General features: G+C 41.5%; 1 protein-coding gene across 9 annotated transcripts in view; it reads left to right on the top strand.

Annotated features, from left to right (window-relative positions):
* The window catches only part of SULF1 (sulfatase 1), a 211,122-nt gene that overhangs the window by 95,207 nt on the left and 95,258 nt on the right, over window positions 1-20,657 (top strand). For all 9 annotated transcript variants that reach the window (XM_081501819.1, XM_081501820.1, XM_081501817.1 and 6 more), the window contains 3 exons: window positions 5,003-5,075; window positions 5,385-5,614; window positions 20,129-20,368. In XM_081501819.1, the coding sequence (XP_081357945.1) occupies window positions 5,443-5,614; window positions 20,129-20,368 (412 nt within the window). In that variant the 5' untranslated portion in view covers window positions 5,003-5,075; window positions 5,385-5,442. The remainder of the gene's footprint in view (window positions 1-5,002; window positions 5,076-5,384; window positions 5,615-20,128; window positions 20,369-20,657) is intronic.

Here is a 20,657-nt window from a genome sequence, read left to right as displayed (position 1 = left end):
TGGGGTTGCAAAGAGTCAGACATGACTGAGCGGCTTTCACTTTATGGGGATTTTAGCTATTGGAACTTTAAAATTCAAACTGAGAATTTTTAAAAATATTTATTAATTAAAAATAATAAATATATATGTTAAATGATATATTTTATGAAAAATAACTGTATTTTGCAAGCCAAAAGAATATGGGTAATTAAAATGGCATATTTCACATTTTTGCAAATCTGATATTTATCTGAATAAAAGAGAACTGGATTTTTATATCTGCTTCTGCATTCAGTCTGTTGAAATGTATTGTTTTGGGTGAGGTATGGGAATAAAATTCAGCCTCCCATGGGTAAATAGTTGAAAACAGAAAATTATTTCAAAAGCTTTTTCAGATACTTATAGATCTTCTTTGATACTATACCAAAACTTGACAAGCAGTGATTCCTATAGGTTAGTTGTCATATGAAATCTCAAACCACATGAATGAGCTTTTAATACTTTGCTATATTAAGATTCAGTGGTCATTTTGCACTTTGAATGAGCATTTTTTACTTCTATATAATTTTGTAACATTGCATTTGGTCATTTCAGAAATATTGGTTCACTGATTTATACTAATAGTCTAAATGTTGACACATTTCATTTTATATCACAAAATAACATTTGTTAATATCAACATCAATGTCATCAGAAAAGTTTTACATATTGAGAAGCTGCCAAGCTCACAGTGGCAGATAAAAGTTTTCCAAAACTTTGCTTTTGACTTGAAAACTAGATTTCTGTCATTAGCAACAAATATGACAAATACTGTCAGTTGTTTTCCTTGAAGTGAGTCTTGGTTCATTCATGACTTGAGAAAATGTTTTCCAAAAATCCGAGTTCAAATAATTCTATCAAGTAAAAATTGTGTTTGAGTAAAAACAGAAAGAAGATGGATCCAATTCACCTTGCAACTTAGTCACACAAGTGGTTTCCCTCGACAAGCATCACACCTCCATACACAGCAGAGGGTTTTATGTGTCCTTTTTCTCTGATAAAACAGAAAATGTAAAAGAAAAGACATGTATTCGAGCACACAGGGACATGCTCAGTTGCTCAGTCATGTCTAACTCTTTGAGACCCTGTGGACTACAACCTGCCAGGCTCCTCTATCCATGGGATTCTCCAGGCAAGAACACTGGAGTGGGTTGCCATTCCCTTCTCCAGAGGATCTTACCCACCCAAGGATCAAATGCACGTCTCCTGCATTGGCAGGCAGATTCTTTACCACTGAGCTACCTGGGAGGCCTATGTGTATTAGACGCTCAGGGTTTAATCGAATTAATCATTTTACTGCTTCATCTTGAGTGAAACTGGCTTTTTTTAAAACTATATGTGATGCTCCCTGCATTTGTACTAAAGCAGTTATATCAACCATTGCTTTTAGAACATCAGTGCAAATGTCAACAAAGTGAAAAGGAGAGATGAAGTGTTGGCGTTCTTATCAAAATAGCTCTGGTCTGGGACATCCCTGGTGGTCCAGTGGTTGAGAGTCCACCTTCCAATGCAGGGGATGTGGGTCCCATCCCTGCTCAAGAAACTAAGATCCCCCATGACAGGGATTGCTGATCTCACTATGGCAAATGGAGAGCCCGGGCTCTGCAACAGGAGAAGCCGACGCACTGCAACTAGAGAAGCCCCTGTGGGCCTCAATGAAGACCCAGCACAGCCAGAAATAATAATTAAAAATAAACATAAGATAAAGACCCAGTCTTATTAAAAAAAAAAATAGTTCTGTTGTTTTGGATTCCATCTGTGAGGATCTCAGGCTCCCACAAAGCCCAGATTACACCTTGACAACCAGGGCTGTGGACAAGAATATTACCACCATCCCTTTACCTCCACCCCAGCTGTCTAGACAAAGGGGGGCTTTGTTGAAGACAGAGACCCCCTTAAACACATGAGGGCAATGAGGGCTTTGTTTTAGTGTGGGGCTTTGCTAGATAAGCATATGTGAACTAGACTTGTTATCCAGTTGGCTTGAAGGCTTCCCAGTCTTTTCGTTCTTTTATATGTGACTTGAAACTTTTAATATCACATTTATAGTTGGCTTGACTGCCCCAAACAAAGTGCTACAAACTTTCCACATCAATTGGCCATAGTGACAGTCGGTGTTTTCATTTTAGATCCTAAAGAAAAAGCAGCTTGTGTTCTGGTCCCGCTTCATGAATACAGCACCTCAAGTTCACTTTCCATGTGTGAGAAAAACCACTTTTGACATTTCTCCCATTTTCAACTATTTCTCAAGACAAATTGTTAGTCTCTAAGGACACTTGTCGTCCGCCACCAAGTATCCATTTCGAACACTGCATCCTTGTCTCCTTTGTCAAGGTCTGCATTTTGTCTGTCAGTTTTTTTTTTCTTCTTCTTCTTCTTCTTCACTTTTTTCCCTTCTGGAGGTAGAAACCAGGCAGTGAGAGGATGATGGGTTCTAAAAGGTCATTTTTGAATAAAGAATTGTCTGTGTGCACTTTTTTTTTTTTCCAGAGTGCTGTGTTTTGTGTGTTTTAGTCAAGGGAACGCTCCTGCTGAACAGGCTTGTCTGAAAGTTCCATTTTCTTTACCACTCAGCTTCTTGGTTTTTACATATGAATCCCTTGAATCAATAATAAACTGTGGCAGAAAAAAAAGAAAAACAAAAAATGTAGGTCTCTTTCTCACCTTTTAACTCTCCAGAAAGGCATGGCAAGCCACTTTAGAGGTAAAGCTCGCATCCTCTCTGCTGTCTCTTTTCTTTATTAGGAAATGATTTTCAGTGTAGTTTATACAGGGTGCCATTAAGGCTAATTTTCTTTTTCCTAAAAGAGGAAGTAAAGTAAATAAGATAAAGAAAAGAATAACCCAGAACATGGATTGGGTTCCAAGGAATGTTATCAGCATATTAATTGTCAAAAGAGTTTTCAATTGCGTGTGTGACTGATTATTTAAACCAAGCACTGCGCACACTCGATACAGTGTGAGTCTGGCTGTATTTTTTGGGTCACCATTGTCCGCAGAGGTTGGTTTAAATGATCGGGGATGCAAGAAACCCCGTTGACTATCTCTTTATACGTGGCTTTGAGAGGTGGGCAAAGTTCTATTACTTCAAGAACCAACGCTCTAAGAAATTTCTGTATTTAACTCTTTAGACTGATGCATGCTCCGCGGGAGAAAGCCATTGTTTCATTCACTTCTTTCGCTTTCCTGTCCTTTCGTGCTCCTATCAGTTTTCTCATGATTTGAACCAAATGCCCAGAAACCCACCAGTCAGGGGCAGAACAATTGCGTGCTTTCAGTGTTCAGCAGGCACCGCAATCACTGAAATAACCCCGAGTTATTACCAAACAGAAAACAAAAAAAAAAACCACACGCCAAACTGTGCGTATTGACTTTCTCAAGCCACAGGATCAATCGGAGGTGGTTAGCTGGTTGCTCTGCAGATAATGTGGTCAGGACTGCCTTGCTGCAGACACTGGATTTTTGTTTTAAAGCCTACTTCTTATTGAGTCTTTCTCTCTCTCTCTCTCTCCCTCTCTCCTTCCCTCCCAAGGAATAATTACAGGCTGCAGAGTCAAAAGCATTAGAACTGTTTACAAAACAGCTCATAAAGTTTAAAATAATGGGGGCGTGTGTGTTTGTGTAAAACTCAATAATGTGTATGGCAGGGGGAAACAGTATACCCTTCTTTCTTCTTTCACTGTCCCGTGTCACCCTCCAGAATTTAAGACATGGAAGTGAGCAACGGAGTCCCTTTTCTTCTGGTTCCTCACACTTCATTCGTGATTCGTATTTATCTGATGTCAGTTGATTGTTGAGGATCAAAATACAGACCCTCAGAAGTGTGGGGAGAGAGTGGATGCTGGAACCAGCTGCTATCTAATTAATTTTAGGGCAGTTGAAATTCCCATACAGATGCTCCCTCATGACATTCAAGAGAAAGATGCTTTTTTTGTTTTTTTAATGAGCCCTTTGCTATCTTTCAGAAGTCCTAAAGAACAGCGTTCAGCAGGTTAGTGTTCTAAAGTGAAAAGGGCATTTTTCCAACCCTTTCTGAAGTCTCCTCCTGTGCAGACTTACAAAGATTTTGCAACACTCCCCTCCAGATTTTATTTATTATTTTTTTAAGGTGAAAGAGTCACCTGCAGCCTCAGAGCCCATCAATCATTTTGCTTTGCAGGTTGAGATCTGCTGCGGCAAAGCCAAACCTCGGTGCTAGCGGCACTGCACCGGGTCTGGACAGTAGTGAGGCTGGTGCTGGCAGTCAGATCAGGGCTCTGTCCCCTTAGGCACTGATGCACTGGGGACGCGGGCTGGACCGAGGGACAAGCCCAGCCCGGAGGAAGCACCTCTTCCCCTGTGATTGATGGAGGACAGTTAGGAGCTTTTCAGAGGCTGGAGAAGGTTGCCCTCCCAGCCACTTACTCTGAAGTCTTTGTCAGCAGAAAGAACTCTCCTGGGTAGTGAGTGACATCATGCAGATGACAAATGACAGCTTTGCGTTTCGTTCTGCTTGATGAGTACTCAATATCTCATGCAGGTGAGTTAACGCTTCCCAGAGGCAAACACTCCAGGGCACTGTGGTTTCCCGGGCACTGCTGGCTCTTCATCAGTCGTTCGTTTTCTTTAGGAATGTTTAAAGTATTAATGCTATTAAAACATGAGCACGGATGATACCCAGATCACTGTGTTTATGATTATGCAATGAAGATATTATTCAAGTCATGTGTTAAGCAGTTCTGAATGTTGTTTCCTTCTGTTTCTTCCTTTTGGAGTACAGATTTTAAATTATAAATGTATATGTATATATATTATAATATACATTGTATATTATATTTACACATAAATATAATTAATATAAATACTATAAAATATATAGTGAATAAATAATGTATATACACACACATATATATTTATGCTGTTTCAAGAGACTGTTTCGGACCAAAAATCTGTATCAGAATCTCTGATTGACGTTTCCTTTGTATTTTTTTTCTCCCCATTCCAGCACCCCCTCTGCAGATGCCCTGAACACTTCTGACTACAGCAATTGATTCTTCAACTGGGATACCTAATTCCAGGTATTAGCTCTTGTCAGAAAGCTTTTACATCCGAGCTCTGTGCTGGAAATTCTATTTTGGCAATGAATTTTGAAATTGGAAAAGTTGGAATGAGAATAAAGGACAAAAGTGAATTTGCAAAATAATCAAGCGCTTAAAAAAAAAAACAACCCTATGCTGGGAGGGTTTGCTGCTTCTGACTCACGGGTAGCCCTTTCTCTGCCAGTTTATGTGCCAGTTCTCACTGAGTTGTAGTCCTTTTTCTGCAACCGTGTTCGGGGTTTGGATTTCATTTTCGTCTTTCCCTCTCCCCTTTCTCTGACTGCCCAGACCTGCAGGAATCAGGAGACAGACATTTTCTCAGTTTTGCGACATTGGAGCAAGCACAATGAAGTATTCTTGCTGTACTCTGGTTTTGGCTGTCCTGGGCACGCAGCTGCTAGGGAGCCTCAGTTCCAGCATCAGGTCCCCAAGATTCAGAGGACGGATACAGCAGGAGCGAAAAAACATACGACCCAACATCATTCTTGTGCTCACCGATGATCAAGACGTGGAGCTGGGTGAGACACTGGCTTTTTCACTTGTTCGTCCCTTTTGCTCAAATGATTGACTGACCTCTTGTTATCAGTAACAGTCTGAAAACATTCAGGGGTTTGATGCTTAACAGTAGTACCTTAACCAAAACCTAGTTTATAAAATGTACTTGCATTGATGGTAAAGCATCTGGTTTGTGTTTCGACATGACTTTTTTGGTCTTAAGTTTTTGAAGCAATGTGGGGTGGGGGGGTACGAGAATGGGGGTGGTGAGAGGAAACACAAAACTATAAAAGTCAGCGATTGGATTGTGCACCTTGGAAACTTGGTCAAGAGCTTTTTAAAATATTTGGGCAAAGTTGTTTCAAAGAATATGAGAGTATGACTGTAATTCTCTGCAGTGCATATGAACAAAGGTAGATACACAAGGAACTTCCAATTGTCATTATTATTAAGGTGAATCCTTTATTCACAGCTTGTAATTGTTAGGAAATTAAAAGTTACAGCATTCTGCATATCTTCTTCTGCTGCATATCACTGCTACCCACCTGAGACAGGATGCTTTTCAGAAGAATTCACTCACCTGGGTTAATTCTGGAGTGCTTGGAAAGCCTGCCAACATCCAGTGTTTCAGCTTAGCTTCTAAATCTTCTGGTTGGATTTCTCACCCTTTCATCTTCTTTCATGGCCCAGCCCTATGGTCTTGCCCATAAGCTTAGGATCAAGTTCTTCTATGGTACCTAAGACAGCTGAAAAGTTTGCCCTTACAAGTTACCAGCACTCCTTTCCATTCCTGAACCAAATTCCTTGCTCTCAAGCTATCACACTGAACTTGACCATCTCTAGTCTTTCACTTCATGCTGGCAGAATACCTTGGGCTTTTTTCCAGAGCTCCTCTGGCTAGTTTCCTTGAGGAATAAATCCCTGTAGGCTGGAAGTTGATCCACAGGGATGGGGACTTTGTTTTCCAGTTTGAAACCAAACTATGGAATCTCAACAAAGTTAACTCTTTGGATTCAGCTAGAAACAAAAGCACTAAAAGCCAGTGGAGGTAATAATTGTTGGAGGTGATTTGCAGTCTGTTGTCTCTCACTTAATTGTTTAAACATGACCATGGATTTTTAGGCAACATGTTAAAATGAAAAATCTTGGAGGTGTGACTTTAGTGTGTATGTGGCTGGTGGTTTGAGTTTTCATTCACCTATAGCACAAGTAAAGTGAAGACATTTGAATTCACCTTCCTTAACATCTCTCATACCCATCCCTTTCACTGAAGCCATTCTCTGCTCTCCTAGTTTTTTCTAACTGGTTTGATCACCTGATAGTACCTGTCCCTTCTAGTCTTGGCCCCTCCTGCCTATTCTTCATTTCATGCAAGTATCTGATTGGGTCTCTGCTGCTAAAACCCTCCAAGATGTTCCTTACCAAGAGGATTAAACCCCTCCTGTCTGCAGGCTGATGAGCTCTGGGCATCTGCCCCTTACCTACCTCACTAAGACTATTTTCCTTTCCCCCAATTTCGCTCTGTGCTTCATGGAAACAACTAGTTGTTTGAAACTGTCTAGTGATTTCATCTCCCTCACCTATATTTCATGCATTTACACATCTCATCCCCTCTGCTCTTTCCACCTTTCTCCACCTAGAGAAACCCTACCTATTTTTCATGACCCAGTTCAGTGCCTTGTCCTCAGGGATCCTCCTTCACCAAAACCATCCTGCCCTCCAGCAGGGTGGATGGAACTTTGTACCACCTCAGACCTGCCTCCAGCAGGACCCTTAATCCACCATGTGCTTCCATACCTGTCTCTTCCACTTGATTGAGAGCAACTAGAGGATAGGGTGTGTGTGTGTGTATGTTAATTGCTCAGTCGTGTCCGACTCTTTGTGACCCATGGACTGTAGCCCACCAGGTTCCTCTGTCCATGGAATTCTACATGCAAGAATACTGGAATGGGTTGCCATTCCTTCTCCAGGGGATCTTCCCAACCCAGGGTTCAGACTCACGTCTTCTGCCATCTCCTGCATTGGCAGGAGGATTCTTTATTACTGAACCACCAGAGAAGCCAAATATTTATTAAGCAATTACTAAATACTGTCTTCTAGTGGAAGCACATGAATATAATGGTGAAGAGTTGGTGGCCAACTGTTTCCTACATGTTTGTCTTTACTTCTTTCCTTGATTTTCCTCCCAGACACCAAGCTAAGCATTCACTCATGTAATTTTCAGTCACTCTATGTAGTAGTTAATACTACTATATTCAGATTATGCTTAAGACAAATGAGGCTTAGAAGATTTGCATATGCTCTGATGAGCTAGGAAATGGTGAACCCAGGACCTATATTAGGTCCGAATCTCCACAGCTACACATGTAACCATGATTCCTTCCATCGGTCCATCCTTCAACAAATATTTATTGAGCCCTTCCTAAAATAACCTGTAACTGTATGATAATATCCTAGGTTCTGAGATAATGACAAGATGGGTCTTATTACCCCATTGACAGAGCAAGTTGATGATGAACCAGAGTGAACAATGGGTAAAAATTTAGAGGAGACCAACCACCTTTCTCAGTAGAAAAATTATGTTCTGGGTAGTGGGTACAGTTTCACGGAGACGTTTGCCTGGCAGATTGTAATGTCCTCATAATCCCTGAAATTTTCTGCTCTAGTCTTTAGTTAACTTTTGGGTTTTGGTGGTGGTGGTGTTTTTTTAAATCATCTTAGCCATTTTTAAGTGTACAGTTTGTGTTAAGTACATTCACATTTGAAAATCTCCAAAAACTCTTTTCATCCTATAAAATTAAAGCTCTATACCCATTAAACAGTAATTCCCTAGCTCCCAGCTCTTGGCATTCGCTATTCCACTTTCTGTCTCTATGAATTTGACTGCTCTGAGTATTTCATATATGTGGAATCATACAGCTTCATACAGGGCTTGTCTTTTTGTGACTGGCTTATTTCACTCCAGTATTCTTGCCTGGAAAATCCCATGGACAGAGGAACCTGGTAGGCTACAGTCTGTGGGGTTGCAAAGAGTCGGACACAACTGAGCAACTTCACTTTCACTTTCACTTTATTTCACTTAGCATAAAGTCCTTGTTCACTGTTTATCTATGTTATAGCATGTCTCAGAATTTCCTTCCTTTTGAAGGTTAAATAATATTCCATTATATGTATGTCCATCCTTTGTTTATCCGTTTATCTCTTGTTAGACATTAGTGTTGCTTCTGCTTTTCTATTATTGTGAATAATGCTGCTATGAACATAGATATATAAATATCTCTTTGAGACTCTGCTTTCAATTCTTTGGGGTATATACCCAGAAACAGAATTACTGGATCATTAGATAATTCTATTTTTAATTTTTTGAGGAACCAGAATACTGTTTTCATAGCAACTGCACCATTATCCATTCCCACCAGCAGTGCATAAGGGTTCCAGTTTCTCCACATTCTTGCCAACATTTGTTATTTGCTGGATTTTTTATAATAACCATCTTAATGAGTGTGAGAGAGTCTCTCATTGTGGTTTTGATATGGTTTGATTTGTTTTGGTTTTTTTGCTTACATGTGATTTTGTTTGCCAAATATTGAACAAACCTTCGCCTAAAAAAGCAAAATTTTTGTGCCTGTAATACTGTAAGCATTTTGGCTTCTGTGCCTCCAGAAGGATATCAGACTTAGAAAAGGCTTAGGAAAACAATTCCAAAAATTGTAATCAAATACTTTTCCTTTTGGGAAATTAAAAATGAAACAATTCTATCTTTTTTGTCTGAAAAGACAAGACTAAGAAGTATGGTAATCCAAGTTTATGAAATCAAGCTGGGACGAAAAGCTCTTACTCAGTAGGAATGGGAGACACTCCCTTAACTTTGGGGACAAATAAAATAAACTAGTACTTTGTGAAGGGGGTGAGGCACAGAAGGAATTTATTAATAAAAGTGCTAGCACCTGATACGTAGATAACACTTTATCTTTTCCCAAGAACATTTATTCTTATTATTGCATTTTATTGTCATTCCATCCAAGTTGGGTGGGTAGTTCAAAGATCATTATCCCAGAAGAAAACTTAGTCTGTGGAAAGACTAAGTAATTTAGCCAATGATTCCCATGCTTCTGGATTTGCTTTTTCCACTACTTGGAAAGTGGTTTTCAGGTTATGCCTCTATTTGTAAATAGTTCAGGCTTTTAGGCAAAGCTAATGGGTGGAAGATTTATATCTTAAAAAAGAAAAAAAAAACTGAAGTATAGTTGATTTACAGTGTTCTGTTCATTTCAGGTATACAGCAAAATGTGTTATACATACAAAAATATCTATTTTTTTTCAGATTCTTTTCCCTTTTAGGTTATTACAAAATGTCCAGTATAGTTGCCTATGCTATACAGTAGGTTCTTATTGATTATCTATTTTATATATATGCTAGTGTCTGTATGTCAATCCCAAACACCTAATTTGTGCCTCCCCCAGCTTTCCCCTTCGATAACCATAAGTTTGTTTTCTATGTCTGTGAGTCTATTTCTGTTTTGTGTATAAGTTCATATGTATCTTCTTTTTAGGTTCCACATATAAGCAATATCATATATTAGTCTTTCTCTCTCTGGTTTGTATCACTTAGGATGACAATCTCTAGATCTATCCATATTGCTGCAAATGGCATTATTTCATTCTTTTCTATGGCTGAGTAATATTCCATCATATATATACATGGGGTATTTATATTTATACACCCTATCTTCTTTATACATTCATCTGTCAATGGACATTTAGGTTTCTTCCTCCATATCTTGGCTACTGTAAATAGTGCTGCTATGGATATTGGAGAGCATGTATCTTTTCGAATTATGCGGGTTTTTTTTTAAGCTAAAACAACACAAATGGACATGATTAAAAGAGTTTGGGATGATGGCTATCATCCAGGAAAGTAATGGTAACCAAGAACACCAGCAGTATCCCCGTTTTATTATGAAATTTTAAAAACATATCTGAAAAAAATAAAAATGTATCTCAAGCAACTATGAGCAAATGTTAAGTTTCATAATGTTTTAAAAAAGCTAGAAGACACATTATTTATTCTATTTTTCCCTCACTTGAGATATTTTACAAGTCAAAAAGAAGAAAATAAAAAATGCTGTGGGACTCCCTTGAGTTTCTGAGACTAGTGTCAAAGAGATTAAGCTCTAAGCCTTTTCCAAATGAGACTTCCCTGGGAGTTCAGTGGTTAAGACTTTCACCTTCCAATGTAGGGGAGCAGGGGATGCAGTTTTGATCACTAGTCAAGGAGCTAAGATAGATTTCCACATGCCTCACGGCCAAAAGACCAAAACATAAAACAGAAGCAATGTTGTAACAAATTCAATGACGACTTTAAAAATGGTCCACATCAAAAAAAAAAAAAAAAATGAATAAATCTTTCCCAAATGGTCCCTGGGTACCACTCTGAAAAGCAAAATAGTGAGCTGATTAGACCATTGATCCGGTTCAATGTGGCATTTCTTAAACTCTTAGGAAATTGGGCTGGTGCTAACATCTTAGGAAGGCTGACTTATGATCCACTTATATCATAAGTGAAATTAAGAAATCTTAAATACATGGAAACACTTTGTCTAAAGCAGAGGTCACAAATGGGATCTACAGTCCAGATCTATTCCACAGATGTGTTTTGCTTGACCAGCATACTTATCAAAATCAAGCCAGCATTTAAAAAAATCAAGTGATTTTTATATAATAGGGGGAAAAAAAAATCCAGATCTGACTTTTCTTGAAAAGTCATTGAAAACCTTACATTCCCGTGAGGCAGCCATGGGAATGGCTTTTCTTAAAAACCTTACATTCCCATGAGGCAGCCTTCAGTTAAACGCTTAAAGGGGGAGTTCCCTGGTCATCCAGTGGTTAAAGAATCTGCCCGCCAGTAAAGGGGACATGGTTTCAATCCCTGGTCTTGGAAGATCCCATATGCCAAGGAGCAACTAAGCCCACATGCCTAGAGCCCATGCTCTGCAACAAGAGAAGCCACTGCAATGAATCGCAACACAGAGTTGCCCCCAGTCGAGGAAAGGATGTGGAGAAGAGACGGTTATGGAGTTTGGAATTGACATGTACACACTGCTGTATTTGGAGTGGATAGCCAACAAGGACCTACTGTATATAGCACATGGAACTCTGCTCGATGTTATATGGCAGCCTAGATGGGAGGGGAGTTTGGAAGAGAATGGGTTTATGTTTATATATGGCTGAGTCCCTTCACTGTTCATCTGAAACTATCACAATATTGTTTGTTAATTGGCTATACCCAATACAACCCACTCCAGTACGCTTGCCTGGAGAATCCTAGGGACGGCGGAGCCTGGTGAGCTGCCGTCTAATGGGGTCGCGCAGAGTCGGACACGACTGAAGCGACTTAGCAGTAGCAGCAGCATACCCAATACAAAATAAAAAGTTTAAAAAAGAGAAAGAGTAGCCCTGGTTCAGCCCAACTAGAGAAAGTCTGTGCACAGCAATGAAGACCCAGCACAGCTAAAATTTTAAAAAATAATGCTTGAAGAGGAGTCAAAGCTGCCCCGTTGGGTGGGGCCTATCCTCCCCAGGCTCTCGGGATCCCCACCACTCTCCACTGCTCTCCCACACCTAGACCAAGGAGCATTTGTCTTTGCCTTCATGTCCACACTGCTGTTTTTTATCATCAGGGGAAAATTCTGTATGCCCACATTTCTATCAAGGGTAGAAAACTGGAAAGACGAAAGCGTTGTGATTTTTCTTGTACTTGGCTGGCTTCACTTGCTTGCCTTCTCTGTCTAGCCCTGTAGGCATTTTTACTTCCATTCCCCTAAAAAACTAGTCTCCACTTTTAATGGCCTTTAGCTCTTTAGGGGAAAAAATAATGAGTCCTAGTGACCTGGAAACATTCCAGACAGATTTATTATCTGCTTCTTAGTCCCTTCTTTCCCCAACTTATTTTCCCTCCCCAACTTGTTTTTAGCTGAAACATCTGGTTTTTTGTGGGGTTTTTTTCCTATCAATTCCATAGTTTTGGAAGAAAAAGGTATACTGTTCGATCATGTTATTTTTTTTCTAATGCTTTGAGAATTCAAATTTTCGATAGACCAATAGAGCCATTTTTAGTATGAGAAATATCACTGTTTAAGTTTCCATACTTTATTGTTGGCATAAGAAATTATCAGGATGTGCTTGGTACAGGACATTTATATATTTCAAGCATTGACTCTACCCCATCATAAAACAGTGGCATCTAGAAACAACCCTATATGTTTGATAAGAGCTGTGTTTGCGTCGTTATTACTTATCAAACCATGAACAGTTGTAATTCACACGGAGGTGTGTCTCCTATGAAGCCAGGTGTGTATGAATACCACATACCTGGGACTTCCCTTAATGAATGATGATGACAAAATTTATTATCAAATTTCTAGTTTTGTGAGTTTTTCTGGACATGATGAACAGCCTTAATGAAAATTTTAATGTTTGATAGTACAAAATATTGAAATATTTCAAATATCAAATGCTAAGATATTTGAATCAGGAAAGGTGAATCATTGTTGTAAAGTTTAACATGGACGTAAAGTAATTCAAGTTCACGGTGTGATTTTGGTAAAGTCCTCCTGATGAGTGGGACATTTTCTCCCCTCTGACCTTTTACACTCATGTGATTTGAGAATAAATGACTTGAAGCCTGTCGAACGATTGAAATTCCTGGCTATGACTCTGTCAGGCCCCAGTAACCCAGCACGCACCACCGCCAAAGGACTGTTCCTGGAGCCTTGAGTTTTAACCCCATCAGAATTGCAAGGCTGGCAGACCTTGCAGGATTTCCAGAGAGTGCCGCTTCTCCTCTCTCAGTCACTGGTGACCTAGCAGCATCCTAGTCCATAGCTGATCACTGTCAAAGCACCCCCACCCCTGCAGGAGGCATGGCAGACATCCCCAGTCCCAACCTAGAACTCTGGCACTGGGGCAGCTTTTCTTGGCAGCCTCGAGACTCAGCTGTGGCCCGGACCTTCCCTGTCCTCAAGCCAGCCCAGTCAGCAGTGCCCCCATGCCAACTACTGGACTTCATTATGGTCACTTCATAGCATCCCTGTCAGGCTTCCACCTCAAAGGACCATTTTAAATGATAATGAAGCCAGCCTTCTTGCTTAAGAGAGGCATGGGGAACAGTGCATGATGGGCAGACAGGAACTGATGTCTTTAAACCAGCTTTAACATTTTAAGTCTTGAAGCATTGACAAAGTAAACTTCTATCTTAATCCATCAGGACTGGTATAACCAAATACCATAGACTGGATGACTTAGTGGCTTATAAACAACAGACATTTATTTCTCATGGTTCTGGAAGCTGAAAAGTTCAAGATCGAGACTCCAGCAGGTTCTCTGTCTGGTGGGAATCTGCTTCCTGGTTCACAGATGCTGTGTTTTCACTGTGTCCTCACATGGCAGAAGAGGCAGGGAGCTCTTTGGGATCTCTTTCATGAGGGTGCTAAACCCATTCAAGAGGGCTCCACCCTCATGACCTAATTAACCTGCCAAAGCCCCCACCTTCTAACACCATCACCTAGCACATTAGGTTTCAACTTATATGTTTTGAAGGAACACAAACATGCGGTTTATGGCTACCTCTGTATGCTTACCTTAGCTTTGGAGTTCAGATGTGATGACAGAGAGGGAGATGGGAAAGGCAAGAGTAAATGAAACATCTTGGGGCCAAGATGATCACACAGTAAATCACAGCTCATGCCATTTGCTCAACAGCCCTGCCAGCAGGCCCAGGGAGCCATTATTAGTTCTATTTTACAGCTGCTGCTGCTAAGTCGCTTCAGTCGTGTCCGACTCTGTGCGACCCCATAGACGGCAGCCCACCAGGCTCCCCCATCCCTGGGATTCTCCAGGCAAGAATACTGGAGTGGGTTGCCATTTCCTTCTCCAGTACATGAAAGGGAAAAGTGAAAGTTAAGTCGCTCAGTCATGTTCGACTCTTAGCAACCCCATGGACTGTGGCCTACCAGGCTCCTCTGTCCATGGGATTTTCCAGGCAAGAGTACTGGAGTGGGGTGCCATTGCCTTCTCCCATTTTACAGCTGAGAAACACAAATCCAAAGAGAGTAAATGACTTGTTCAAGCACATCTGTGACAAAAACTCAGATGTTTCCCCTCAAGTTCAAGTCCAGGACTCTTTCTCTTCTCATCTTCATCCTCCTAAGCCCTGCCTTGGCAATCTTGTGGTGAATCTTCAGCCTTAAAGTTTCATAACATTCCCATGAAATAATTGCTCCGATAATTAAGAATCAGCATGATCTGCATTTTAGGCACCAAAGTCCTGAAACTCAGAGAGGTGAAGAGCTCTGGCTTAAAACAAAACCAAGTCTTTCCAGCTATAGGACAAAACATGGTCCCATCCACTGTACTCAAGCTGGAAATGCATAATTATTAGTTGTATGGATACAGAATCATTTGGGGTAGTTTCCCAATGAAAACTCAGTGGTGCAGTCATAGTGGCCATAGGTGCAGGACCAGGCAGTGTTGTTGGCTGACATTAATCACTACACGACCACAAATGAGAAGAGGCTTTGTACTTCCTTTGCTGGAGCACACTGACTCAGCAGAGGGAAGAGGTGTGATTCTTACACTCCATCATCTGTGTCCACCCAGGGACTCCAAGATCAGAGGCAGCATTTAACACCAGTGTGACTGTCAGCTTCTGAAGACAGACACATCTGCAGCCCACACCCCACTTCCCACCTGGACCCAAGCTACTGAAATCACTTCAGTCCATAAGAAGGCAGGAGACAGGCTTTAGTGTCTGTTAGTATCTCCCCTAAGAGGCTAGATGAAGCAAAATACGTATGTGCTAAGTTGCCCTCAGTTGTGTCTGATTCTTTGCCACCCCGTGGACTGTAGCCTGCCAGGCTCCTCTGTCCATGGGGATTCTCCAGGCAAGAATACTGGAGTGGGTTGCCATGCCCTCCTCCAGGGGATTTTCCTGACCCAGGGATCGAACCTGTGTCTCTTATGCCTCTGCTATTGGCAAGTGGGTTCTTTACCACTAGCACCACCTGGGAAGCAAAATATGAGCTACAGTAAATGAGATATACCCTTACTGTGAGCAGACATCATTTCTGTGTCTCAGTCTTCAGAAGTCAGTGTCACAGCCAGTACTCAGCCTAGATGGAGCTTAAGAGCATGATCTCTGAACAGACAGCCTGCATTTGTATCTGGGCTCTGCTGCTTAGGGTCTGTGCAGTCCTAGGCATGTTGTTTAACCCTTCTGTACCTCAGTTTATCATCCCTGATGTGGGAATAATAAATAATAACACCGACTATGGAAAGTTATTGTCAGGATTAAATGATTTGCTACATATGAAACACTTAGAAATGGGAGCAAGTATAAAATCCGCTGGGTTTCCCAGGTGTCACTAGTGCTAAAGAACCCACCTGCCAATGCTGGAGACATAAGAGACGTGGGTTCAATCCCTGAGTCAGGAAGATTCCCTGGAGGAGGTCATGGCAACCCACTCCAGTATTCTTGCCTGGGGAATCCCATGGACAGAGGAGCCTAGCGGGCTGCAGTTCACAGGGTTGCACAGAGTCAGACATGACTGAAGCAACTTAGCACTCACCCAGTCATAAAATCCGTGAGAATAAATATGAAATCAGTGTTTTCTCTTCCTGTCTGCCTATCTTACAGCTTTGGAAGTGGTCTGAACCACTTAGATCACTCAAAGTGAGGCACCCACTAAAGTCTCTTCCAGCCCGAAGCTTCCCTGCTTCTGTGTCAGGCTTCAGCTACATCTCCAAGATTGGACCGTGGACAGGCAGCACCAGTGTCATCAGGGAGCTTGTTAGAAATGCAAATTATTCCATGACATAACATGTTCTCCAGGGGATTTTTAATGTTGGAGTAGCATTGTCTCAGAATCTTCTCTTTGCTGAGAAACTTCAAGCTAGATGCTCACATTCAGTCAGGAGCCCCACCCGTGGGGCTCTTATCACTGTACTTGCAGAGACCAATGGAGAAGCACATGGCAACCCACTCCAGTGTTTTTGCCTGGAGAATCCCAGGGACGGCGGAGCCTGGTTGGCTGCCATCTATGGGGTTGCACAGAGTCGGACACAACTGAAGCAGCTTAGCAGCAGCAGCAGCAGAGACCAAACGTCTTCATTGTTCCGTTTGACTGGCAGATCAGTTGGAAGCAGAGGGTTTAGAGGGATTTTTTTAGTTCTTCAACACAACCAGCTCAGTCGTTTAAGAAAAGAATGATATTTATTTATTTTTAAAAGATTTTTTGATGTGGCCCATTTTTAAAGTCTTTGTTGAATTTGTTACAGTATTGCTTCTCTTTTATGCTTTGGTTTGTTGGCTGAGAGACATGTGAAATCTTAGCTCCCTGACTAGGAATCAAACCTGCACCCTCTGCATTGAAAGGCAAAGTCTTAACCACTGGACCACCAGGGAAGTCCCAAGAGTGATATTTAGAGTGAGAGGACAGTCCTGGCTGGGGCAATTCCAGGAGTGATGCATGGAACTGACCTTGGTGACACAGCTGGTAAAGAATATGCCTGCAATGCAGGAGACCCGGGTTCAAAGTGGGCATGGCAACGCACTCTGGTATTCTTTCCTGGAGAAATCCATGGACAGAGGAGCCTGGTGGGCTACACTCCATGGGGTCACAAAAAGTTGGACACAGCTGATTGACTAACACTTTCACTTCTTTCTGCATGGGGCTGAGTTTTCACCCCTAGTTTTCATAGCATATGATCCTAGATCAGATTTCCACCTCCCATCCAGTGTTGTGGTCCAAATGAATTTGTAAACTGGAGGTTTCAGCTTTGATGCAACCTTGGGGGATGGCCTCCAGTTGCATTTTTTTTTTAAATTTGAGTCGAGCTAAGCTCATGAGGAAACTCCGAGAAGTCATTCTCTGACATGAAGAGACCATTAGGCAATAAAAATTGGTCAATAGTGTTTGCTAAGTTTTCTCAAAATTCAAGCTGTTACCATAAGTAATCACTTCAGATTTCTAAAGAGGAGAAAAGAATAAGTGAATGGACTTTGACATGGACCTCGAACTCTCTCCCCACTCCTATGTTTCATTGCATGTATTTATTCCAAGCTCTATCCCTTTTATGATCAACTAACATAAATATAAAACACAACATTTCTAATGTGCACTTCTTTGATCTTCTGTAGGGCATAGTTCTTGTCAAGTTACTTCTTGAGCAACAGTGAAACCATTACTTATCCAGTTTTCTTCCCAAGCTGAAAAGTGTTAGTCAACACACAGCCTTCTGATACATTACAGCATCTCTTGGGTCTTCTATTTTTTTTAATAAGTATCTTTTTTAAATTATTTATTCTTTTTATTTTTGGCTGTGCGCAGGCTTTCTCTAGTTGCAGAGAGTGAGGGCTACTCTCTAGATGCAGGTGCACTGGCCTCTCATTACAGTGGTTTCCCTTGTTGCAGCGCATGGGCTTTATGGTGAGTGGGCTTCAGTAGTTGTTGTTACGTGGGCTTAGTTGCCCTGCGGCGTGAGGGCTCCTCCTGGACCATGGATAAAACTGGTGTCTACCCTGCATTCTTACCACTGGACCACCAGGGAAGCTCTTAGTTCTGCTTCTTAAGAGTCATTCTATTGTAGAAGCACAATGCCATTCAAGTTCTTATCACCCCACAACCTGAGGGTTTCAGCAACCTCTTGGCCATACCTTTGATGGACCAGCCTGTTTCCTCGGCAGTGTACATACCTCCATTATCATAGCAATACGTCTCAAAGACTTTTATCATAACATGCCCTTCATGCCTTTGACAGTGATCTTACTCTGCCATCATTTTGTCTGTTCTGTCAAAGCCGAATGTCTCTCCCCAGCCGCCAAGCTATTTGCTAGCTCTGCCACCCATTACATCAAGAGAAGTCTTCATTTCCGTTTTCATTCCAGAAAACTCATGTGCCATTTTCATCACTCCACTTACTTCTTCCCACCTCCAGTGCACTGCACATACCACCACACATGCCCCCGACGATGCACTTAGCTCATCCCGAGTTCTTCCTCCTTTCCTTCCAGTTGTTCTCATCTATTGTTCTCATCTATTGCCTCCTGTCCCCACTGTCTTTATATGCCCTGCTACTGCTGTATCCACACTACCTCACTTTGCAAATATCTCCAAGCAATCTTCATATATAAGTTCTTGTTAGATAGTTTACTAGTGAAGATTGGAGGCAGCAGAAAACCTCCCATTGCTTTTGTTAATGCTATACTTGCGGGGCCAGTCCAGAGAGTTGAGGTCAGTAGAATGAATGCTCAGCATGAAGTGGGCACTCACTACATGTTATTCATCGATAGCAAAAAAATAATTTGCTTGATCTTCTGAAGACAACCAGGGCAGAAAAAGCAGTTTGGAATCCTCCTCTGTGAGGCATACTCTAGAGAGCTCTAAGGAGACACAATTAGAAACCGTCTTTTCTGTTTTCATGTAAACGGTAAAAGCGCGTATGTGAAAAAAGATGAGGCCGACTGTGGCTTTTTGGATGGCTGCACACTTCTCTTCTGCTCTGAATGCTTGCCTGGTTTGCATTATGATTTCCTTCCTTGTTGGAAAACGACATAGACTTTCTCCCTTTCTTTGGAAGAAGTAGGACCTGTTGGAAATGTGAGGCTCCAGGATTGAAATGCAATGGGCTTGGCTGTAGTGCTCTGTAGTGCATTTCTTGACAAGTCCTGAAAAGACTATTGAATTCTGGCCTGAGCTTTTTTTTTTTTTCCTGCAGTATTTGGATGGGATTCAGCTGCCATGTTTGGCTGGATTGAGTAATCAAAAGAGTTTTTTCTTTCTTTCTCGGCAATCTTATGTACAATTTCATCCTTTAGCGTTCAAATGGAATATTTTACTGCTAATGCAAATACTTTTGAATGCAATAGAATCACAGCTCTTTCATAAGCAAACAGTCCATCTTTTTAAATGACGTGGAAACAGGCAAAAACATAAACTGATCGTGTGATCCTGATAGAAAAACTGCCAGGTAGGTGGTGAGTTTACTAGGGGTTACCAAGTTGCATTGGAGATTTTTTTTTTTTAGTTAAACACAGGCATTTTGGATGAACTTCTACTTAACTGAAGAAATTTTTCCCTCTTTTGTTTGATATGATAAAAGTACTCTATCCATCTTTTCTGCAGTGTTTGTAGCTGGTGTGAGTTTGGTGGGCTAGGAGTTTTGATGCTCTCTAATCAACTTCAAAGTGCTGCTGGCCTTTGAATCTACTCCATCTCTAAAATTCTAGCTTTAATGATCAGATGAGCCTGCAGTTTTTTCCTTTGTGATTAAAGAAGGGAGAAGCCGAAATGTGTTTGTTATTCTGCAAAATACTTGAGATGATAGTATCCCCAGTGCTGCACTGTGTCCTGGAAATGAGAACTGGTCCAATCACAGACTCCTTCAAGCCAAGGAAGGGGCATTAACAAGTCAGGGGAACAGAGTGACATGAAGTCAGTGGGTGATTGTATGCTAAACAGTGCTGGCCTTGTGCCTTTCAGGGTCCCTGCAAGTCATGAACAAAACCAGAAAGATTATGGAGCGTGGGGGGGCCACCTTCATCAATGCCTTCGTGACCACGCCCATGTGCTGCCCCTCCCGCTCCTCCATGCTCACTGGCAAGTACGTGCATAACCACAACATCTACACCAACAACGAGAACTGCTCTTCCCCCTCCTGGCAGGCGGTGCACGAGCCTCGGACGTTTGCTGTCTATCTGAACAGCACCGGCTACAGAACAGGTAAAGGGAAACTTCCAGGCCTTCAATTCCATGAACTCTGGTAACGCATCTCAGAAAAATGCACTATGTGATGAAATCTGTGAACTTCCAATTGGTCCCTAAATGGAAGGAGTCTAGACTTGTCTCCCTTCGCATCCCTTACTTTTCTCTCTGATGAATGTCCCAGCCAGAGATCCCTTAGAGAAAAGTCAGAATGATTCTCAGTGGACACATGAAGAAAAAGTTGTCCCCATCAGCACATGCATGTGTGTGCTCAGTCACTAAGTCATGTCCTACTCTTTGCGATCCC

Source organism: Giraffa tippelskirchi, chromosome 6 (assembly GCF_054371585.1).
Source record: "Giraffa tippelskirchi isolate mGirTip1 chromosome 6, T2T-mGirTip1v1.2.pri, whole genome shotgun sequence".
NCBI lineage: Eukaryota > Metazoa > Chordata > Mammalia > Artiodactyla > Giraffidae > Giraffa > Giraffa tippelskirchi.
Note: the sequence above shows the minus strand (reverse complement) of the source record. Positions and strands in the feature narration are given on the sequence as shown.